This window comes from Taudactylus pleione, unplaced genomic scaffold (genome assembly GCF_031769625.1).
Source record: "Taudactylus pleione unplaced genomic scaffold, aTauple2 ptg000207l, whole genome shotgun sequence".
Lineage (NCBI taxonomy): Eukaryota > Metazoa > Chordata > Amphibia > Anura > Myobatrachidae > Taudactylus > Taudactylus pleione.
In genome coordinates, this window is record NW_028284609.1 from 4,097,501 (window position 1) to 4,123,373 (window position 25,873).

At 37.6% G+C, this 25,873-nt stretch overlaps 1 protein-coding gene across 2 annotated transcripts in view; it reads left to right on the top strand.

The window, feature by feature from the left end:
• Positions 1–20,097, top strand: part of TAFA2 (TAFA chemokine like family member 2) — a 351,512-nt gene extending 331,415 nt beyond the window's left edge. For both annotated transcript variants that reach the window (XM_088478132.1, XM_088478131.1), the window contains one exon: positions 18,203–20,097. In XM_088478132.1, coding sequence (XP_088334258.1) covers positions 18,203–18,214 — 12 coding nt within the window. In that variant the 3' untranslated portion in view covers positions 18,215–20,097. The remainder of the gene's footprint in view (positions 1–18,202) is intronic.
• The last annotated feature ends 5,776 nt before the right edge of the window (positions 20,098–25,873 follow it).

Genomic DNA, 25,873 nt, shown 5'->3' on the forward strand with positions numbered 1-25,873 from the left:
AATTGAGAAATTGGTAAACTATCTTTCAAATGACTTGGATGTTAGCTCGTAGAATAAAGAAGAGTGTTGCGATTCGTATCCTTCCTGTAGAGGGTGGTGCCGAGAGTGCTGCCATCACGATAAATTGTGACATCTAAGAAATTAATTTCACAGTGATGTATTTGACTAGTGAATTTTATAGGAGAATCCAATTCATTTTAAAAGCTGACCATGTCCATAAATTGAGCCTCAGAATCCAACCAAATCAAAAACAAGTCATCAATATAGCGTTTGTAAAATAAAATGTTTGACCCAAACAAAGGTAAAATGTATGTCTGTTCAAATTGTGCTATGCACAAGTTGGCATACATCGGCGCCAAATTGAACCCCATAGCGGTGCCCTTGCATTGTACAAAATAACTGTTGCCATATTGAAAATAATTATTGGTGAAAACTAATTCGGTAAGTTCTAACAGAAATTCAACTGGAGGACCGTGATATTCGTTATTTGTAAGAGCCTGTTTAACCGCCTGTAAACCGCCATCGTGCGAATTCACAGTGTACAACGAGGATACATCCAATGTAGCCAACCATATAGAGTCTGGAAGACATGTCAACGATTTAAGGCAGGTAAGAAAATTGTTTGTATCCTTCACATAACTGGGCATCTTAACAACAACAGATTGCAAAAATGAGTCCACAAATTGAGCCATACGTGTGTGTATATATATATATATACATACATATATACATACATGTGTGTGTATATATATACACATATATATATATATACATATATATATATATACATACGTATATATATATATATATATATATATATACATACGTATATATATATACATATATATATATTTATATATATATATATATATATATATATATACAAACATTTATATTTATATATACATGTATACATACATACGTATATATATATATATATATATATATATATATATACATAGATATATACATACGTGTGTGTGTGTGTATATATATATATATACACATATATATATATATATACATATATATATATATATATATATATACACATATGTATATATATATACATACATACGTATATATACATATATATATATTTATATATATATATATATATACAAACATTTATATTTATACATATATATATATACATATACATATATATAATATTATAATTGTTCTATTATTTATTGCCCGATCACTGTGGCCAGCAGTGATCGGGCACATGGGGATGGGGAGGCGGAGCTGAGGCCGGGAGAACATGGCAGCAGCCGCTCCTACACAGTGATCACCTAGTGATCACTGTAGAGCCGGAGCCACAGCGGGAGCGTCTCCCGCTGGTGGCCCGGATACAGAGCAGTGGTGGCGGCTACTAGAGCCGCTGCTGCTGCGCTCCTACACAGTGATCACCTAGTGATCACTGTAGAGCCAGAGCCGCAGCGGGAGCGTCTCCCGCTGGCGGCCCGGATACAGAGCAGCGGCGGCGGCTACCAGAGCCGCCAACGCTGCTCCTTCACACACACAGTGATCACTATGTGATCACTGTAGCTCCGGAGCCGAAGCAGGAGGGTGTCCTGCTGGCGGCCCGGATAGATAGCAGCAGCGGCGGCTACCAGAGCCGCCGCTACTGCCATTTACTGAAGGGGGTGGATGGCTGCCCGATCACTGCTAGCCACAGTGATCGGGTCACAGCAGAAGCACTGCTGCTTCTATGGGAGGGGGCTGCCGACGGTGCCCAATCACTGTGGCCAGCAGTGATCGGAACACGCTAGAAAGGCAGCCACGCTTGCAGAGGCACCAGAAGGTCCCTCTGATGTAGGCACCTGTGGGAAGATTACCTTCCCACAGCCGCCTAGTGGGCATTTCTGACTGGTCATATCAGATACGACCATGTCAGGGAAAGCCCAGCCTGGTGCAGTCGTATCTGATGTGACCGTGCCAGGAAAGTGGTTAAACACAAACCTCACATGCAGATAGGGAAAGCGAACAATGAATGCAAATGACAAATTTTAAACCCTCAACTGGCACTAAGGACTACTGTCATTTTCACAATGAACTTGTTTGTAGCCTTTAAACCAGTGACATTTTATTGTATTTCAACCCTGTTTGAAATTTGTCAGCATTTTTACTGATGTTATGACACAAAATTCTTAAGGGGCATACACACTAGATGATAAAACTGAACGATATGAATGATAAATATAGTATTCAAGGATATATAATTCATATCGTCTAGTCTGTATGGTACAACCAACAATACTCGCTCCCGCGGGTCATTAATGATATCCCAAGTCATCTGTATATACAGCCCAATATATATATATATATATATATATATATCATGAGCAATGGCCCCCCACCGTCGTTTGTCGCTGGTCAGCATCGGCAAGTGTGTATACACTTACCGATGTTGTCAACCCCACTGGGCCCGCCACTGACCATATTGCAGCAAACACACATCGTCTAGTGTGTATGCTGCTTATCCTTTATATTAGAACAGTCAGTGATTTTATGGACAGTCTCTGACACCAGTCCCAAATTGTAAATAGCAGATTACACCACACACCCAGAACAGAAGATGCTACTAGCCTAAGGTGGTGGTGGTGGGGGGGGATCGGAGCTGCATAGGGGGCATTGGTTTGCAGCAAACAGACCCCCCAAAAGAGTAATTAGAGAAGAGAAAAACTCCTCTGTCGACTTGAATTCCTTAGGTTATCATGTTACATAACTTTCAATTGAGGGGAAAAATGTAGAGTATACACCTTGAAATTTCTGTCAGGCAGCCATCTTTATTCATGACAAGGTGATACCTTGGGATTATTGTACCCACTTTCTCTCCCCTTGCTTCTACTTCCCACCTTTAACACACTTTGTTCCTGCCTTGTAATTTGTCTCTATATATACATATATATTTATCACTTAATAGCACTTACCTTTTACTCTCTTTTATTTACCCCAGATCTCCTTAATTGCTGCCTCTGTCCCACATAATGTGACGCTTGTGACTTCATCTCCATATTATGACTTATCATAGGTTAGACCGCATATCTGACAATTTACATTTTGTCTTCATTACTGTAGCTATATATTTATTTATATATAACCCCAGTTTCTTGAGGTCTAGAAAGTAAAAGAAAAAATCAGCACAAACTTAACTGTGTCTGTGTAGAAATTTGTAAAAGAACTAATAATAAAATAGTAAATTTGCATGACAACTAAGAACACTTGAATTATATATATATATATATATATATATATATATTGCATTTACATGCAACATTTGCACTGAATAACTGAAACAAATCAGTTCATTTTATTTGTGTTTTGCAATGATAGTAAGAGTCTAATTGATTGATAGGGGTTAGTGGGAAATTTGCTCCTAAATGCAATTATAGAAAATGGGTTATATTGCAGTATTCAAACAGCAATGTTTCAAGATGCTGTCGTTTTGCTCCTGTTAGATGTATGACATGATTGTTCTGCAATTATGTCATTTTTATAAGCTTTGTATCTCAAGAGAATGCTCAGTCAGTTGAGATTATGTGTCCTTATAAATCCTTGCTTACAAAAACACCTATGTTTCTGGTTTAAAAAACTTATTTATTACATTGAATAATGTTTATCACAATGATGACACAGAATGTTTTGTGGTATAGAATAACTCAAAAATAGAAAAGGAAGTAGATAAGGAGAGAAGATTCTTATTTTGTAAAAAAGAGAGTATCATGAAAATTTGTCCTGGTTTACCTGTTAGCTGGCACATAATATACATTGCTAGCCGGGCCCAGACATGTATTGCTGCTTGCAGAACATGCAAAGCTATAAAATCAGTCAGTGCAGTCAGCATCGCCTGTGTTTCATAAATATACACCAGTAGTTGGTTTCTAATTGGCTCCTGCAATTCATCTTGAAAAAGCACGCAACTCTGTCATGGGCTGAATTGCCTGCTTCTATGGTTAAGTTCTGCATTTAATTGTGTATGCTCTGGCCTATGCAGTACTGTATTTCCTCCATGATCTCTGCCAGTATCACGAGAACAGCTTGAATATGAATGAAATTAAATCTATACATATAAAGTAAAAGCAAGTTAGTTGGGGCACCCAAGAGGAATGATGCTCTGGTCACTTTTCATTTCATAAGTCAGTTCAACATTTGCTATACTGATTTGCTTTCATCTAATTATTTTTTTTCTCAAATTATTTCTTTAATTTTAATATGTTACTAATTATGTCCCAACCAGCCACTCAAAGTTTTTACATTATGTTACTTCTATTGTTCCAACCTTTCAAGCAACCATGGAGTTTGTTAGTGCATGATGAACTAATATTTTTCTGTTTGTTGGAAAAAGCTTGATCTCACCAGTAAGGTGAAGAAAAGGTGTGATTTCCCCACAAGTTTGGAAAGTAGAGAAAATACATAACTAACTTTAAACTACTTACTGTACCAGCAGTAAGTTCAAAAATCAATTTACAGTATATGGCAAATGTTCTCCTTACCTTAATTGCAACATCATTTATTTGGAAAAATAAACCTGTCTTCAGTCATGCCCTTGAATTTTTGTCTTTGCAAGATCTCAGGAATCAAGTTTAAGCGCCGTTATTAATTTCTTTTGTTCGCAAGCACAGTTTGACCATGTAGATCAAAAGGAAATTGCAAACTTTCTGCTATTGGCTGCACATTCACCTGCTATAGGTCTGCAGCCAACTCATTGGCCAATAAGTGGGGGAGGATCTAGTGCTGCTTTTAATTCAAACATTCCTAGGGTGAATGATGCTGAAGTATGATGTCCCCTGATGCCCCTGGTGGTCACCAAATCCACCTCTATTTTAGTCTGCCACTACTGAGAATAATTTCCCTACAACCATTTGGTTGGCAAGCAAGATACAACTGAATGGGCAGGATGATTATTTCCAGTGTCATCAACTCAAATAAATGTTCTTCCATATTCTGGAATAAAAGCGATAGATGGAATACCCAGACAGCTAAAATGACCTACCTAGCAACCATCAAAATCAAAACTACCATAGCAAACAGAATTTTAGCAGATATTATAAAAGGAATAAGGTTATCCTGCAACATGGGAATGTGTATCAGTTGAAGAAACATTACTAATTGCTTATAGGGTTTTGGAGAAGTTTATTTTTCTGAATGGAGAATTATAGACTTGGCCTGGGAATCTACCACTTGAGCTATACATGACAAGCTTATATTTCTCTACCTGCTACAAGTTTCTTTATACAGATGTATCCTCGTACATTGTTGCTGATGGTCATGCCAAACATCTAGGGTCTTTTTTGCATCTTTTTTGTCCAACCATGCAGTTTCGGCACAATACGATGCTACTAAGACAGTCCAGGAGACTGCACTTATTAATTTGATAAGCAACACTTTGTGTGAGACTGACAGGGGTATTCAATATGGGTGCGATAACATCATTTTATGACGTCATTATCGTAGGTTTTACTTTTACACCCTATTCAATTTCAAAGACTTATCGCAGTTTTGACAAGTCTTTGATAAAAAACAGGCAAATGGATAAATAGATATATGTACTGCGCTAAGCTCAACCTTAATCTAGGCTAGGGAAGTGGTCTCATGTGAACTTTTATATAAACCGTGAGAGTCGGTATGTTTATGAAAAAAGAGGGGTTTTAATGCAAAAAACAGGGGGCATACACAATACATATATAAGTCACTAATTGTAACAAAGACAAATAATTAAGTAGATAAGGTGATAAAGTATAAGTTACTGATTATAACAAATACAGATATATAGGTAGAAAAGGTAATAAACATTAATCGAATTGCATGGTCAATTAAAATGAACATGTAAAGGAGATCATAAATAAATAAGATAAACTGCTGTGTTTGCAGATAGCTGAATGTCAGAGCTCAAAATGGGTCCAAGTATTATCGTTAGTGAAGTGAGGATTTTGGACAAATAAGTCTTTGGAAATAGGGTTGTAGCGGCGTCCCTCTTGTTATATAGTACAGTGTGTTGAAGCGCTAGATGAGGTGCCCGGGTGAAGCTTCCTGAGGAAGGGAGTATGGAAAGATCGGAAGCCAGGGGGTTAACTCTGAGTGGTTGCTGCTAACTCCTGTGCAGGTGCTGGCAGGGCACCTGTTCCCAGGCGTCCGCCGGAGCTGCAGTCCGAGTCAGCTGCTACCGTGGTGTGGGGGATGGTATACTTAGGCTCTGGGTAGCCAATAACCACACACCCCTGCCACACCAGAGACTTACCTTCCTCTGTATCGCCGCTGTCCGCTCCTTCCTCTTGCCGGCTGTGCTGGTATGCGGTGCTTGTCTCCCTTCTTTCTGCCTGGTCTCCTGGTCTGGTCACGTGTCAGGCCCTTCTCCTCTGTGTGTTTCTTCTCCGCTTCCGGGTATGGTCACGTGGGGGTTGTTCTGAGTCACGGCTTGTTCAGTTTAGCAAATACAGCAGTAGTTCTCATAAAGATCTCCAAATGAAGAATAATTGTAATGGTCTTATGGTTGATTTTTGTCCTCCAACGCGTTTCACCAGAGCAAAGAGAAAGACTGCGTTCTAGAATCTATGCCAGGACATCAGTTCAAAACATACAATAGAATAAAAACAGCATTTTATTGTAATAAGGCTATACGCCAATTCAAAAATTGTATACACAATAAATTACATGCAAGAGAGTTGATCAGACTCTCAGTATTAAGACAATAACTATATACACGAATAACACAAAGAGGTATAGTTAACCAATCTATATTGGAGTGTGCCAATATAGAAACACTGAAAATGATGATACTAGTGACCCTGGAGATCCTTAGTAGTGAGAAAGGTCTCGTATATAAATGACCAGATAAGGTATGACCAACGCGTTTCAGCCCAATGGCCTTTTTCAAGGAGTTGTCTGTCAATGTGGGGTTATGTTCACTACACCATAATATAGGAAGGATCTTCTGATTGGATTGGTCTCATGTGGATCAAGCATGTCCTGATTGGTCCATAAGCTAACTACAATTGTGTCATTAGAACAAGATGATACAGGTGGTTAGATCTTAAGCTGGATGTAATTAGTATATCTCTGGTTGCAGGTAAAAATGGCTAAGTGAATAGCCAAGTCCATTAGTTGTTCAGCAAAATGTGTGAATAAATAAATAAAGAGTAACTCATGTTTATGATAGGATAATTAATTCATACTAAAAAAATAGTGCTAATAGACATATAGAAATTGATACAGAATGAATAGAAATGAATATATAAAATTGGAGTAATATGAGTAAAAATTAAAATGGAAAAATCTTGAAACATAATACCAACTGGAAACTGATTTTCCATCCATATGTTGCTATTCACATAAGTGTTCATATTTATGATGTAAATAATGCTTCTATATACCTATTACATTGGGCGCCAATATAGATGTATATTGAACTGAGAATATATACATGTGTATAGACGTACATGTATATAGCATATAAACATGTGTATGTACAACAGCCTAAATCTATATACACACATGGTGGCATAGGAGTCACACTCCTGCGGAATGAAGTCACACTCCTATGTAGTGTATTGATATTGGTGAAACTCATGTTTTGGTCCTATACCTCATAAGAGTGGAGGATGTTATGTGTAAAGATCATAATGATCATAGTGGATCCTGGTGAAAGGCATGGAATTATAGTGGATCTCATTTCACTTATTACAAATTATTGATTTTATTTCGTTATCCATGTTATGTCCTTGTGGTGCGAATGTGTTAAGTTCGTACATCCATTTAAGTTCCCTTGTATTAGTTTTATTTTCATAATTACCCCCTCTCCAATTGGGTATGACTTCTTCGATTCCTAGGAATCTGAGTGTTTTGGGGTCACTATTGTGACAGAGTTTGAAATGGTTCGAGAGATTATGATCCACACCCTCTTTTCTGATATTTCTAATATGTTCATTTATCCATGTTCTCAACAATCTTGTAGTCCTCCCAATGTATTGCTTACCGCATCCACACTCTACTAGGTATATTACCCCTTTGCTGTGGCATGTGATTCTTTTAGTTATTGGGTATTCCTTTCCGGTGCTACTAGATTTGAATGTGTTAGTAGGTTTTGTTGTTCTTTGTCCCATATTCTTGCATCCTATGCATCCACCACAGTAAAAGAACCCTACTTGGGGTGTGTTATTGCCAATGGTGGTTTGTATAAGTTGTCTCGGTGGAATATGGTTGTGTACAAGTTTGTATTTTAAATCAGGTGCTTTCCTGTACACAATTTTAGGTTTTGATGGTAAAATGTCTGCAATGTTGTCATCCCCAAGTAGGATTGGCCATCGTTTCTTTATGATTTCTTGTATTTGTTTCGCTTGTCTAGAATATTGTGTAATGAACATTGGGGTACTTGTGTCATTCTGGTTGTCCTTCTGTTTGTACTCAAGTAGGTCGTTCCTTTCTAATTGTTCTACTTCCTTAAATGCTTGTTCTATGTTATGTTTGTCATATTGTTTTTCCAAAAATTGAGTAGATAATTCCTGTCCTTGTATCTGGAAGTCTTGTAGTTTTGAACAATTCCTCCTTAATCTGAGGAACTGTCCCTTTGGTATCGTTTCTAGTCAGCATGGATGGTGCCAGCTGCTAGACAAGATGAAACTATTAACATCCACTGTTTTTCTGAATGTATTTGTGTGTACAATTTATTTTTCTATGAAGATGTTGAGATCTAGAAATGTGACCTATCTTCACCTGTATCATCTTGTTCTAATGACACAATTGTAGTTAGCTTATGGACCAATCAGGACATGCTTGATCCACATGAGACCAATCCAATCAGATCCTTCCTATATTATGCTGGTTGAACATAACCCCACATTGACAGACAACTCCTTGAAAAAGGCCATTGGGCTGAAACGCGTTGGAGGACAAAAATCAACCATAAGACCATTACAATTATTCTTCATTTGGAGATCTTTATGAGAACTACTGCTGTATTTGCTAAACTGAACAAGCCGTGACTCAGAACAACCCCCACGTGACCATACCCGGAAGCGGAGGAGAAACACATAGAGGAGAAGGGCCTGACACGTGACCAGACCAGGAGACCAGGCAGAAAGAAGGGAGACAAGCACCGCATACCAGCACAGCCAGCAAGAGGAAGGAGCGGACAGCGGCGATACAGAGGAAGGTAAGTCTCTGGTGTGGCAGGGGTGTGTGGTTATTGGCTACCCAGAGCCTAACTATAGCATCCCCCACACCACGGTAGCAGCTGACCCGGACTGCAGCGTCGGCGGACGCCTGGGAACAGGCGCCCCACCGGCACCTGCATGGGAGTTAGCAGCAACCACTCAGAGTTAACCCCCTGGCTGCCGATCTTTCCGTACTCCCTTCCTCAGGAAGCTTCACCCGGGCACCTCATCTAGCGCTTCAACACACTGTACTATATAACAAGCGGGACGCCGCTACAACCCTATTTCCAAAGACTTATTTGTCCAAAATCCTCACTTCACTAACGATATTACTTGGACCCATTTTGAGCTCTGACATTCAGCCATCTGCAAACACAGCAGTTTATCTTATTTATTTATGATCTCCTTTACATGTTCATTTTAATTGACCATGCAATTCGATTAATGTTTATTACCTTTTCTACCTATATATCTGTATTTGTTATAATCAGTAACTTATACTTTATCACCTTATCTACTTAATTATTTGTCTTTGTTACAATTAGTGACTTATATATGTATTGTGTATGCCCCCTGTTTTTTGCATTAAAACCCCTCTTTTTTCATAAACATACCGACTCTCACGGGCTATATACCAGTTCACATGAGACCACTTCCCTAGCCTAGATTAAGGTTGAACGGTACGTATATCTATTTATCCATTTGCCTATTTACAGAGTCAGCTGTACCACTTACTGCAGCTCGCCACAACCATGCCCATTCTCAGTGCACAGATATCCTGCCTCTTCTTCTCTTTGATAAAAAACTTTTCACCATTGAATAGGTGTCGAAAAAAAGTGCAGAATTGGGGTTTAGGGGTGCAGGCTTAAAAAAAATAGCCTGCACCCCTGAGAATGACATTTAAAAAAGAACTGTGTCAAGAAAAGTTTAAAAAAAAATAGGGACACCCCAAAAAATTAACTTAAAAATTGGGGTGCAAAAAAAAAAAATGGGGAAAAATTGTTAAACAATAGGGAAATAGGTTCAGGGCTATTCTGCATGTATGCGGCAGGTGTTTTGAAGAATAGAATTATAGCGGCAGGTGCACAAATGCAGAATTTTTAAAAACTGACTTTAGGGACATCAAAATATGCTAGTACCCATTTTCATGTACCCCAAATTTGATGGGACCACTTAAAAAATGAAAAAAATAACCTAAGTGCTCTTCTGCATCACTTCTTCAATGTTGGGAAAAGGAGCGGCCTTAAAGACATCTCGCTAATTTCTCCATTTAAATGGCCGTGCAAAAGCCATATTCATTATACAGCATACAGCATATGTAAATATGGAATTATGTAAATATGTTTCTTGTAAATTAGTCTTTCACAAGGTAGAGCTATTTCATCATGACTACCGTGCATTGGGCCACTCATTCTTAATACAGGCTACTTTGGCTGACTACCATTCTAAACATCCACTACTATAAGGAGGAACATCCACCTTAAACCCTTCAATCTGGTGGCAAGTATAAACTGAATTCATAAATACTTATTGGACAAAATAAATCAATTAGACAGCTGTCTGGCAGAAACTAGGTGTGCAGGTTACTATGCTGCAGCTAGAGGAAGATTGCATTTTCAATATGTATTACATTGTATACTATTAATAATACATGTGTATTCAAAGGGGATTACATGTTATTTTTACTCTGCAGGTCAGTAAATAAAATACTACTTTTTTTTACAGATACGAACCTTTATTTATGTCAATTGTATTCACCCCCTGACTCACTGGCTGCTCTCTCATGCTATATCTTAGTTGCATTGCATTTGTAAGTAAGAAGCATTTACAGGTAAAAACCATGCATGGCGCAAGCAGAGTCACACAGGACCAGGTCCCACTCTCACGACAGGCTTCTCACGCCACAGGCCGTATTGAGGCTAGGTGTGTGAGGACACATCTGAATGACTTATTAGTGTCAATGTTAATCATAGCCTTCCCCATTATATCCTCACCACATAAAGCTTCTGAATGGGGTCAGTTTGGCCAAATCTGATGAATACATAAAAAACACATAATTGTGAATGTTAAAGGATGTAAACAAGAGTAATAATTTTAGAGACTGCCAAAGGAAAGAGGAAAGAAACCCAACTCATGTGGTTCCTATCTTGTTAGTTACAGACCCCCACAGTGCAAGAGAGGTTATACATATCACAGATCTTTTCAGCAGCCTCTAGGAGATGGGCACTTTTTAGGGGATCCAGTTCTATGCTGCATTTATGGTCTCAATATTATATATGAAACTAGACAGGGCTTTCTGATGCTGGGATTGGTTAAATACTTTGTGGAGGCACATAGTCCTGTTTTAATGTACAGTCAGGTCCATAAATATTGGGACATTGACAGAATTTTCAGATTTTGGCCTCTATTCACCACCACAATGGCTTTGAAATGAAACAAACAAGATGTGCTTTAACTGCAGACTTTCAGATTTAATTTGGGGGTAATTACATCCAAATCGGGTGAACGGTGTAGGAATTACAACAGTTTCAATATGTGCCTCCCACTTTTTAAGGGTCCAAAAGTAATGGGACTATCAACTCAAAAGCAATTTCATGGACAGGTGTGAGCTATTCCCTCGTTATTTCATTATCAATTAAGCAGGTAAAAGGTCTGGAGTTGATTCTAGGTGTGACATTTGCATTTGGAATCAGTTGCTGTCAGCTCTCAATATGAGATCCAAAGAGCTGTTACTATCAGTGAAGCAAGCCATCATCAGGCTGAAAAAGCAAAACAAACCCATCAGAGAGATAGCAAAAACATTAGGTGTGGCCAAATCAACTGTTTGGAACATTCTTAAAAAGAAAGAATGCACTGGAGAGCTCAGCAACACCAAAAGACCCGGAAGACCACGGAAAACAACTGTGGTGGATGACAAAAGAATTATTTCCCTGGTGAAGAAAAACCCCTTCACAACAGTTGGCCAAATCAAGAACACTCTCCTGGAGGTAGATGTATATGTGTCAAAGTAAACAATCAAGAGAAGACTTCACAAGAGTGAATATAGAGGGTTCACCACAAGATGCAAACCATTGGTGAGCCACAAAAACAGGAAGACCAGATTAGAGTTTGCCAAACAACATCTAAAAAAGCCATTACAGTTCTGGAACAACATCCTATTGACAGATGAGACAAAGATCAACTTATACCAGAGTGATGGGAAGAGAAGAGTATGGAGAAGGAAAGGAACTGCTCATGATCCAAAACATACCACCTCATCATTGAAGCATGGTGGTGGTAGTGTCATGGCGTGGGCATGTATGGCTGCCAATGGAACTGGTTCCCTTGTATTTATTGATGATGTGACTGCTAACAAAAGCAGCAGAATGAATTCTGAAGTGTTTCGGGCAATATTATATGCTCAAATTCAGTCAAATGCTTCAGAACTCATTGGACGGCACTTCACAGTGCAGATGGACAATGGCCCGAAGCATACTGCAAAAGCAACCAAAGAGTTTTTTTAAGGCTAAAAAGTGGAATGTTATGCAATGACCAAGTCAATCCCCTGACCTGAATCTGATTGAGCATGCATTTCACTTGATGAAGACAAAACTGAAGGGAAAATGCCCCAAGAACAAGCAGGAACTCAAGACATTTGCAGTAGAGGCCTGGCAGAGCATCACCAGGGATGAAATCCAGTGTCTGGTGATGTCTATGTGTTCCAGACTTCAAGCTGTAATTGCCTGCAAAGGATTTGCAACAAAGTATTAAAAAGTGAAAGTTAGATTTAGGATTGTTTAGTTTGTCCCATTACTTTTGACCCCTTAAAAAGTGGGAGGCACATATAGAAACCATTGTAATTCCTACACCGTTCACCTGATTTGGATGTAATTACCCTCAAATTGAATCTGAAAGTCTGCAGTTAAATTACATCTTGTTTGTTTCATTTCAAAGCCATTGTGGTGGTGAATAGAGGCCAAAATATGAAAATTCTGTCAATGTCCCAATATTTATGGACCTGACTGTATCTTTTATTAAACATTGCACTGTGTATAATAAGTATTTTGTCTCAGTAACAGTATAAGAATAGTCCTAATCTCCACCTGTTCTGAGTAATATAAAAATCTGTTATTATGTAGAGGATGAATGGCTGTGCATGTCAAAGAACAACCCTGACAGAACAACCTAATTTCACCCAATTAACTTACCCACAAAGTTTTTGCATAGGTCTCCATTTCTTGCCTGCACCTAACTCACTTGTTCTATCTGTCCCTCCTCACTGGTGATTTCCTTTAAGCATCTCTCTTATTTTATCTCTTGATCTAACTATCACCAACTTTCTCTATTCTCCTTTACTTCCAGACTGCTTCAGTAGCTTGTGTAAAACAAACTAGCCCAGTTCATTACCCTGAAGCTCCTCAACTTTGTGAAATCATTATCTACTCTCTGCACTCAACTAATTCTAACTTCACAAAAGTGACCATTGACCTGCTCATGGCTAAAGCAAAGGGTCATTTTTTCTTGATCCTCTACTGTTCTCCTCCTATAGATCCTCTTTCTGTTAGCTAATACATTACTTCAGTCTTCACTACAACTTATATTTATTTATTAACAGTTTCTGGTACAGTGCAGCATATTTGGTTGCGCTTTACAATTCGAAACAACATTAATAGAACAAAACTGAATAATAACAGACAGACATAGAGGTAAGAGGGCCCTGCTCACAAATCTACTTCCTCAACTCTGTACTATCTCCTTCTCAATTATTCTATGTGATGATGACTCTCTGGCATCTCCACTTGAAAGTTTCAAAGCTCTTTAAAGCTAAACATGTGAAGGAATTAGAGAGGAAAAGGTAATGAACAGATGTGAGTGTGCAGCAGACACTTCTATCACTGTAGAGTGTAGAGCAATGGAAAGTGGAAACATGAAAACTATGTTGGGAGGGAAATGTTAAAAGAAAATTTAGCAGATAGTAAGGGTTGTGTGGGGCCTGTGGTTGTGGGGAGATCTGGTCAGCAGCCAGGAGAAACATGAGTGAGGAAGAGGACCAGGGAGAGTCATATATGTGTGACCGAGTAGTTCCAAGTTGTGTAGGCTGCGCAGTGAGCAATTACAGGCTCAGAAAGATGATATAGAGGTTATGGAGCAAATCAGTCTGTACAGTGCAACCTAAAAGTATTCACAGTGCTTCACTTTTTCCACATTTTGTTATGTTACAGCCTTATTCCAAAATGGAATACATTCATTTTTGTCCTCAAAATTCTACACACAAAGGACCTCATTCAGAGTCGGTCGTTGCGGCCGGATGGTCGTAAAGGAAAAGGGGCCAGATATGCAAATGATGCACTCGCAAGTTGAGTCCTTAAGATCGGATCGTTAAGCTGGCCGACCAAGGGGAGGATGCGGCCATAAGACAAAAAATACGCCCCCTTCTCGTACGCATTACACGTCATCTCCGGCCATATAAGGATTAATCGAGACTATCGGTAACCATCGGAACTGGTCGTAGAGCTTAAGGTTGACCATACCCTCTCTTAAGCACTACGATCAGGTCAGAGTACAAACCACCCATGTCACGTGTGCCATGGCACTACTTTGTTAATTATGCACTCCCATAAAATGCCGTTTGCATAATTAGGCACGCCTGCGTTCGGATCTCCACTCCCCCATTTTCAAGCACCTTCCCCTGTTACCACCCACAAATGCCTCATTCTGTCACTCAAACTACCAACCTGGCTGTGTTCAAGGAGAGAGAAATTTCTGATCGTAACAGCTAGTTTGCGCACGCGCAATGCGAACTTTACGCATGCGCAGTTTAGCAAACATCGGTGGCGTACGACCGTGCAGCCGCAATGACCGGCTCTGAATGAGGTCCAATATCCCATAATGACAATGTGTAAAACATTTGTTTTAGATTTTTGCAAATTTAATTTAAAAAAAAACTAAGAAATCACATGTACATAAATATTCATAGCCTTTGCCATGAAGCTCAAAATTGTGCTCAGATGCATCCTGTTTCCACTGATCATCCTTGAGATGTTCCTACAGCTTAATTGGAGTCCACCTGTGGTAAAATCAGTTGATTGGACATGATTTTGAAAGGTATACACCTGTCTATATAAGGTCCCACACTTGACAGTGCATGTCAGAGCAAGCATGAAGTCCAAGGAATTGGCTAGACCTCCGAGACTGGATTGTCTCAAGGCACAAATCTGGGGAAGGGTACAGAAAAATATCTGCTGCTTTGAAGGTCCCAATGAGCACAGTGGCCTCCATCATCCGTAAATGGAATAAGTTTGGAACCACCAGGACTCTTCCTAGAGTTGGCCGGCCATCTAAACTAAGCGATCGAGGGGAGAAGAGCCCTAGTCAGGGAGGTGACCAAGAACCCGATGGTCACTCTGTCAGAGCTACAGCATTCCTCTTTGGAGAGAGGAGAACCTTCCAGAAGGACAACCATCTCTGCAGCAATCCACCAATAAGGCCTGTATGGTAGAGTGACTGGACGGAAGCCACTCCTTAGTAAAAAGCACATGGCAGCCCACCTGGAGTTTGCCAAAATGCACCTGAAGGACTCTTAGACCATGAGAAACAAAATTCTCTGGTCTGATGAGACAAAGATTGAACTCTTTGTTGTGAATGTCAGGAGTTATGTTTGGAGGAAACCAGGCACCGCTCATCACCAGGCCAATACCGTCCCTACAGTAAAGCATGGTGATGGCAGCATCATGCTGTGGGGATGTTTTTCAGTGGCAGGTACTGGGAGACTAGTCAGGATAGAGGCAAAGATGAAAGCAGCAATGTACAGAGACATCCTGGATGAAAACCTGCTCCAGAGCTCTCTTGACTTCAGACTGGGGCGATGGTTCATCTTTCAGCAGGACATGGACCCTAAGCACACAGCCAAGATATCAAAGGAGTGGCTTCAGGACAACTCTGTGAAAGTCCTTGAGTGGCCCAGCCAGAGCCCAAACTTGAATCTGATTGAACATATCTGGAGAGATCTGAAAATGGTTGTGCACCGATGCTTCCCATCCAACCTGAAGGAGCTTGAGAGGTTCTGCAAAGAGGAATGTGCGAAACTGCCCAAAGATAGGTGTGCCAAGCTTGTAGCATCAAACTCAAAAAGACTTGAGGCTGTAATTGCTGCCAAAGGTGTATCAACAAAGTATTGAGCAAAGGCTGTGAATATTTATGTACATGTGATTTCTTCGGTCTTTTTAATGAAATTTGCAAAAATCTCAAAAAAACTATTTAAACGTTGTCATGATGGAGGACAAAAATGAATTTATTCCAGTTTGGAATAAGGCTGTAACATGAAAAAAAGTTTTAGCGCAGTGAATACTTTCCGGATGCACTGTATATTTTTTTACATGTACTTTACAATATCAGTAATAATGGCTCAATTAAGTCATTGAAATGAAAGTTGTGTTTACCATCAGTTTGTTTATATTAGCCCAGGTTAATTGAAGCTAAAAATTCCTGGGGAGACAATATTAGAGAAAGGTGTCAAAAGTGAAATAATTTTTCCAGTAAGACAATTAGGGCCCGAATTCAATTTGGAGCGAAAAGCCGTTTTCGCGTATTTTTGGTGAAACTTTTTCGCGGGTGACATCATTTTCGCCTGTTTTGGTTTTACCCCGTATTCAATTTGAAGGACTTTCCATCTAGGCGGAAAGTCAATGCCATTTACCAGGCGAAAAAGTTTCGCCTATGAATAGCAGGCGGAAAAAAATGCAGAATTGGGGTTTTAGGGTGCAACATTGCGGGAACCCCCCTGCAGCCTTCAGACAGTCCCCCAAAGGTAAACTGTGTCAAAAAAAAATAAACTCTTTAGGACCCCCCAAAAAATTACTTTGAAAAAGGGGGCAAAAATAAAATTAAATTGGGGTACAAAGTTAAAAACTAGCGAACTTGACTCTGGGGGGGGTCCCCAAGTATGCCCCAAGTGTTTTTTTGATTGCAGGTGCTTGCGGAAAGTGGATTTTTCACAATTATTACAACTATACTTTAGCAACTTTTAAATATGCAGACCCCCATTTTCAAGTACCCTAAATTTGCTGGGAATAGTTATTTTCAGGAAAAAAATACTCCAGAATACTATTCTGCACTACTTATAGAAAAGCACTATTTAGCAGCTATTGAGCCCTTTTAAAAACCTCAAAGACCTTCAGCAAGCCAAATCAGGGGTTATCTTAGTGAATCCCCATGTCAGAGCATCTTTTGGGGGTTGTCAGACTAATTTCCCCAAATCTGACAGCACTTTCCGCCTGTTTCAGTTTCGCCGGGTCCCATTTTCTCTTACTTTCATATTGAATACGGGGTAAAGCGTGCACGTGCACGATACTCTTCTGCCTGCCAAACAGGTGAAGTAAGCGGAAAGTCCGGGCCGCAAAAAAGTATCGCGGCTCGGCTCATATTGAATACGGCTCTAGGTGTCTAAAATAGTGTTTCAATATACTGTACTATTTTTTGTTTCAGATTTATCATCATTTGTCACTTTATCTTAGCCCAGGTATTTGCATGAAAAACATCTTAGTAATACTTGGAGAAAAATATATAAGCTAGCACTATAACATTCGGATACCTTTCTTCAAGTAATATCTTAACAATAACATAGTAGAGATAGGAATCGGTATTTAATGCCGGCGGCTGAATAGCCTAACCCTAACCTCCCCCGTTAGTGCCTAAACCTAACCTCCCTTCCCCGCACCCTACACCTAACCCTCCCGCCCGCCGGTATCCTGACTGCATCCCATAGAGATATCCTGATTTGGGATACCTGTGGATCTCTCTGCTTCTGTATTAGCCAGCTGCCCTACTATAGTGATTTTTGTTACAGGCAGTGTTGGCTCCAGAGGTTGTGCTGCAGCACACTCCAAAATTCAATAAGGAAGTCACACCAACTGCCACCCCAAACAATGCTGACCGGGACTCACTGGCAGTCAGTGTGTCCCTATTTGAATTTTGGACTGTGCTTCAGCCTCACCTCTGGAGCCACCACTTGTTACATGTAAAGATAAATCATCAGATTAATATATATGTTTTTTTCTTTGTCTCCTTAGGTCACGCGATAACTGTAAAGGATTATAAAAATGAAGAGGCTAACACGAAGATAATGCTAATGGGAATCTATGAACATTTTATGATGCAAACATTACTTAAGAAAATGACTATCAGAACTTGAGCTAAATTGTTACATGCAAAACAAGAACAGCACAATTACTACAGAAACCCATCCTAATTCATGGACCCTGTTGTGAGTGTTTAAATTGTTGAGTGCATGACTATCTCAGTGTGAAAGTAAAGCAAGAAGTGCAAAACCTGTCCACATGTTATCACAAAATAAGCAAATTTGGAATCTGAAACCCGATCAACCCCTATTTTATAACCAGTTCTCTACTAATGTATTTGCAATGAGACTGAATAAGCTGATCACATTTTCTTCAGCATGCCACAAATTGTATTTAATTTCAAACATAGCCCTGGTAATCAAAGTCACTTCAAAATAGCATGTTTAAACACATCATCACATAATTACAGATGAGTAATCAGTTAACAAGCCCATTCCCCAAAACTAACTTTGTCCCATTTACACAAATGCCTATGCTGAACCCGAGATTTCACAAAGCACCTGGTCAAAGTGTTGTATATAAGTATATATATTACCTAATTGTTGCCTAAATTCAATTCAAGTCAGCATATTACATAAAAAAAAACAAATGTGTCAATTTAGCTAAACAAATGTAAATGTATAACTTATTGTTTTACAGTTTGAATTTTGTAACCAAAAATCATGTTAGCATTTCTGTATGATTATTTGGGGGCATTAAATGTTTATAGTTGATTGTGCTAATGACAGTATTTCTGTTCTTCACGTGGGAAATTTACATGTGCGTGGATGATGGTATCAATGTATCTTTATTTTTTGTGTGAAATTGTTTCAATTTTTTTTTCAAATTTTAAGTAACAATATTAAATTGATCTCTGCACTAACTTATATTTAATTATTTTCTAACTATCTTTTTTAGCAGTTCTGTGAAATCACCAATATGCATCAAATACATAAAGCCTTAAACATTTCTGGAAATTAAGTAATGATTTCTGCTCGGGTAAAACTTTTGGAGATGGGACTATAAAGAGAGACTTTTAAATGTACAAAATAATGATCTCTAATATCTGGAATGCAGTAAATGTCGAAATTAGTAATAGTTTATACTACACCCTAGAAGAATATTTGTGGGGAAGAGTTTTACTAGAAGGACTATTTTATCAATAAATTAAAAAATAATGTATTTTCTGGAAATGACAAGTTTAGATTAAAAGCTATTTGTACCATTGGCCTTAGATTAAATGTGACAATTTTGTAAACTAGATTGTTACTTTTAAAAAGAAAAAAACAAAACAAGAAATACACATTCTTATTTTAACAGTTAATACAAATGCAAGATATAAATTGCACAGAGACAGACAGGACTGTTGCTAGGTTTAAATGTATAAGTATAAAGGTAGGTTATAAACATTAGGGCAAACAAATATACATACCAACACATGCTCGGAGTGAGCGGCACCCATTGCCTTGCCCTCATCTAACATAACTAGAGACAGACTAAAAAATCTGGTTAACTTTTGTAATTCACAATGTAGCAGACTTATTTATGATGAAGTCAAGTCAACTGATTCTGCTCTATTATGCAGAGACTTGTTTGCTATTTAAATTAGTTTCAAATAAATGCATCATGTATTTTATCCATTACTCTAGATGAACATGAAATGAACGTTTCTAGGCACAGGTATTCTTATAGTTTACATTTGAACATTTACATTAATGGTATAGAAAATAAATGTTTTTTTTTTCCTGATGTTTCCACATGGGTATGTGTTATTTTGAGAGCTCTGGTGACTTTGGTAGGATTTTTTTAAATAAATGGAAAGGAAATGTATTCTCTAGTTCACTTAATTTTTTGAATTAAAGTACATGTCATGCTTTCAAAATGTGCCTCATTGTGTATATTTTTAAAACAAAATGAACACATTACTTAATTGGTGTACTGACTTGAAGAAGGTGTGACTCAACCACATTTATTGTTTGCTTGCAAATAAATTTCCACATATTTACAATTTAAAAAAATATATTTTTTTTACAACTGCATTCATTAACTGTAAAATAGCTAAAACAGCATTATGGAACATTTTTTAATGTACCATGTTATTTGACTTTCTATATTTCAGTTTGCGTTCAAGCTATAATTCTTCCATGATTAATGTTCAAAGAGCATACTGTGAAATAAGGAAACTGAAGTAAGGAAACATGGATTGCTATCAGAACCAGAAATGAATATAATAGAAAAGTAAAGGCAGACATGCCCTCAATTGCTAGGAAAATTTTCCAGACAGGAGTCAAATAAATATTTCAAAATAAACCTTAATGCAGTTCTCACACCATTTTTGTTTTTGCTGATATACATTCTTTATAACACATACAACACATTTTAATAACATTTTACTCACAATGCAGTTGGATTATACTGACATTTTTTATGGTTTTATAAAGACATATGTCCACCAAGTGTGAAGTTTCATAAATTCTAACTATACGGATTTAGAAGAATGAAAAACAAAGCCACTAGTGCAGAAGTTGACCTAAGAGGGTAAAAAAAAAATTCACATAAAATGGCAACATGCTTAATTTCCCTGTATTAATCACCCCTGTAATGTCTTCTTCTTTATATATCTCAAGATATAAACTATATAAGAAGAGTATCCAAACAATTTTATAGGCAGTTGGGGTATTTGTCTCCTGTAATACAATAAATAATTTCATAGTCTAGAAATCCCTACAGCATGGGATCTCTTACCCAGTCTGGTGACTACAATATAAAGCAAAGCTCATTGTGGTAGTAAATGTACAATTCAGTGGCAATTCAGCTGGCTAGTATACAAAAGGATCCAGGTCTAGTAGCTAATGCTTGCAGCAGATACACTCTATAAGGGATAGCGAACAACACATACCCCTAATATAGTGATAGCATATAAAGCCTACATCCAATATGAAGGTTACTATATAAAATATATAATATCTGTTAAAAAATATTCAAAAAAAAGTCTTGTAATCTGGTAGTTATTGTAAAATAGGTCTCTAGTTATGTGATGATTAGTAGAGATATTTGAAAGTTGAATCTTTCCAGATTGATGGGCAAGAACATGTTAACTGTACAGTAGTCAGCAGATACTGAATACTGATTTTAATTTTTGGTTCCAAATTTTGCAGCTCACATTTATTGGTCTGCTGAACATGTACTGTACATCATTCATTTGTTACATTCTAGGTGCAAAGTTTTTAGATTACATTTGCCATCATTAGCAATAGGTATGTTACAACATTTTTTAAAACTATTTAAATAATATTTTGAATTATTAATATATTTTATTTTAAAAAATGTATTTGTTGAAGTATGTCATTAAATGCAAGGTGTATTGCTCGCAACAAAAAAGCCTCCAAAATGTATCACATTTAGCTCTATATGTGCCTACAGGCACGCAGGATAAAAAGACTCAATCATGGCTGACCAATCTCTTTCAAAAAATTTCCATTTGAAGCATCTCCAGAGGCTGGTATGTGGTGGATAGCGTACAAGGCTTTAATCTATCTGGAGGCATGTATTTAAAGCTGACCTCAAACAAAAGAGTTACAGCATGGCATTCCCCACCCTACCATCAACCAGACTATTAGTATTTTGATTGCTTGATGGGTAATTATAAATTAAATCTAGCAAATGGCTTCTGTTGCACATTATTAATGATAGTGTTGAACAGGAATCTGTTAATACAATCCTCAATAACACTGAGAAAATCAGAGCAGCGATAGGTGCCTGATAAATGTTAATGATATCTCCTGGTAGCTCTTCAGCTAAGAGTAAGAAGCAAGTATCATAGGGGAACACAGTGGTATCTTTTTTTTTAGCTTTTGGACTTCCTAATACACTGATCATCACTGGTCACCTACATGGCTTCCCTGGCATGTAACTGGTCATAACTATACATTGTATGCAAACTGTGATCTAAGTAGTACAGTAATTTATACCAGGGAAAAACTAATTGCATCATGTACAGTACTGTGCAACATTATAGGCAGGTGTGGAAAAAATTCTTTAAAGTAAGAATGCTTTCAAAAAGTGTTAAAAGTTTATTTTTATCAATTAACAAAATGGAAAGTGAATGAACAGAAATCTAAATCAAATCAATATTTGGTGTGACCACCCTTTGCTTTCAAAACAGCATCAATTCTTCTAGGTACACTTGCATACAGTTTCTAAAGAAACTCTGCAGGGAGGTTGTTCCAAACATCTCGGAGAACTAACCACAACTATTAACACTTCTATTTTTGAAAGCATTCTTACTTTCTAGCATTTTTTCCACACCTGCCTAAAACTTTTGCACAGTATTGTATATTAGCCTAATTTTAAGCACTCCATGATTTTAAAAGCCTTTGCAATAGATGCCTGGAGTTTTGCACTCTAGTAGTCCTAAATCATTTTCTCAGATTTCCACTTTTGCATCCTTTAAAACCTTAATATTCAAGCATCATTGTTACCACAGCCTAGATATATAACTTTATATTTATTGGCATTTAGCATCATGTACAATAATGATGATTTGTCATTATGTGCAAACCATTTTCTAGTCAGCTCCATTGTAACCTCATTTAGTTTAGGGCCCTCTGTAAAATGGAGAACAGCATGCTTAATCTCTTTTGACTGTCTTTATTTTACTTATGGAAATTTAAATAAAACTTTATTTCCCTGGTTTTAAGATGGAATAGTAGAATAGCAAAGTATTTAGCTAGTTTCATGGCAGTAACAAATATACCCTAGAAGAGTCCAGTAAGAGCTTGCATATTATTTAATGAACCACTTATATAATAAAAAACAGGGTTTAATAATATCAGAATGCTTCAAACAGAATAGTTATTAGAGTTAAAATATTGGTTTCAAGAAGTAGATGTTAAAGGATAGAATTAAATTGAGTGCAACATGTTTATTATAAACTTGAACTCCAACAGCTACCAAACAATCAAGGTTTCAATCTCATATCAATTCAGACACTTACAGCAGAGCAGGAGAAGGAATAACAAAACAAGCAAACACCTGCTCCCATGATAGTTTTCATTACCCTGTTTTAAAGCAACCAATACAAATCCCAGACTGAAACCACCACTAACATCCACTTAATACTGTCGGAAATTATCAAAGTTTCTGGCACAGAAAAACATTTGGAGAATCAAATCAAGGAATGTAATGCTAGACTGTGTAAATCATTTTCAGAAGAGTATACGTCAAACACCACACAGATTTAGAAGCTGCTAAAAAGAAAAATAGTCAATATGCCCTATGCTTAAAATGTCATATTGATTTAGTGTACAAATAATTATCTTGTTAAATTCATTATCACATTTCTGTTTTGATCAAATTCAATGCAATGTTATAACATATATTTATTTTAATATACAATTTAATAACATTATAGTAATGACATAATATAAAAATTAACATTTTTAGAGTAAAGGCCACAATGTTTTTTGTTTCCAATGTTTTTTTTATTGAAAACCAATACATTTTTACATTACAATATAAGAAAATTATGACTATAGTCTCTAAAAAGTTTTGGTCTATGCAAAGACAAAATTTTCACATAAAAAAGTTAAACATAAATAATACACACTTAAATTTGTTTGCTCCCCAGTCATGTGGTCCAGGCACCTGCAGTTGATGTCATCTGCAGGTGCACGGAACAGCCAATGAGAAAGTTGTTTTAAAACCCAGGTCTAAAATCCTGGGTTGGATGCATTCACACTAGAGGCTACCCAGGTAGCACCTGGAAAAAACCCTGGTATAGAGCAGGGTCATGGGCCCAGGACTTCAACCAAGGTCAATTCTGTTCACACATAGAAAAACCCGGGTTGATGCATGTTCATGTCCAAAAATCTGGGTTTTTGCTATATGTCTAAAAGGAGTATAAGCTGTATATTTTAATTCTTCCAAAAAGTATTAACTTAGTTCTACAGACAGTCAAAACTTTTCTAAAAAAAGGATAGACTCCATGTATGAGTGGTTCAGTTCATAGCTCACTTTGGCAGGCTTTCTGTACATTGCTACAGATTGATACAGTTCTCCCTACACAGCATAAAATACACAATAAACTTGGCACACAGAGAAGGAAATCATACACTGGAACAATACAGTACATCTGTGACAGTGTTTCCTTGCTTTTCTTGCTTTACAAAATTCAAAGTTATATCAATCAAAACAGCTCATATGGGCTATATGTACAATCCTGTCCATCATCATGCAATATTTTCTTCTTACCACAGTATCTAATCTGTATTATCTTTGCTGATCCCAAGTCTTTCTTAGGGTAACCCTGAGGAAGATTTGAGGTCTGTAGAGACTAGAAAAGGATGAAAGCTGAATAGTTGCATGCCAGGGTCAAGTACTGTAGGCTTTCTAATACTGCAAAAAATTAAATTGTGATAGTCATCACAAAAGTTGGCTAAAAACACTTGGAAACCTTTCACATCATTATCCAAGTTTTCCATCTGGTATTAAATAGATGGCTTCTTATAAGTTACAGTATATTTATCTGATTTATTCTTAATAAATAGCCCCCTAAATTATCTGTTTTATGCTCCAGTTCCCTACATCTGGACTGGACATGCACAGGGGCGGATTGGCCAGTAAATTCACCAGGAAGTTTCCCAGGAGGCTGATTGGACTGTGGGGCCAAATGCTGCATGTGGCCCCTCCCCAGTAGCTTGTCACATTTTTTTGGCCAGGCACTTGGGCTGTTGTGCAAAACCAGGAAGGGGAAGGGGGAATAACAACGCACAGGAAGGAGAACAAATAGAACTAATAAGTATGAAACCACTATTCCCATTGATAATAGGGGAAATAATATATGTATATAGCAGTGGTGGTGCTCACTAGAGTTGAATATAGACTAGCAAGAATGAAGAAAAGAAAAGAACTCTGTTTGGTGAGCACTCTTAAATTGATGTACAATAAAGGTAATTAAATCTTTAATTTTAATAAATATGTAAAAAAATTAAAACAATATCATATATTGGCATGTACAGCATCTTATAAAGATCTGTGTGTACTATGTGACATATATAAGACATAACAAAAAAGAGACACAATTTAATATCCATATAATAAAGCAAAAAATAGGAAAATCTCACTGTGATCCACATTATTACATATTAATCCATCTGGAGTGAGGTGAAATATTTAGATCATTGGGCTTATAAATATCAAACATCTGATTGCTGTAACATACAGTGTCAATACATGAATATTGTTGATATCATATATTACAACACAACATGTGTTAAATATTTATCAATGTCTGACAAATTCAACATATAAATATTCTATGTGTCAGACATATCCAAGTGTACCCTAAATTACATCATATTATAAAAAAATAGCAGACATGAAGTATAAGAAAAGTCGGTATAGTGCTGCCTCTCCTCATTCTACTGCTCCCCACCTGTGCAAATGCTATCTGTGAGGAGTGAGAGATTACCGGAGGGCAGTTTACCCATGGACACAACAGACTAACAGGGACGTTACTCAGATTTCATTTCTGCTTTTGGGTGTCATACATAATGCATTGGACACTCAATGAGAGAATTACTCGCTAGAGATTGTCCGCAGTTAATAGAGGTAGAGAAAACA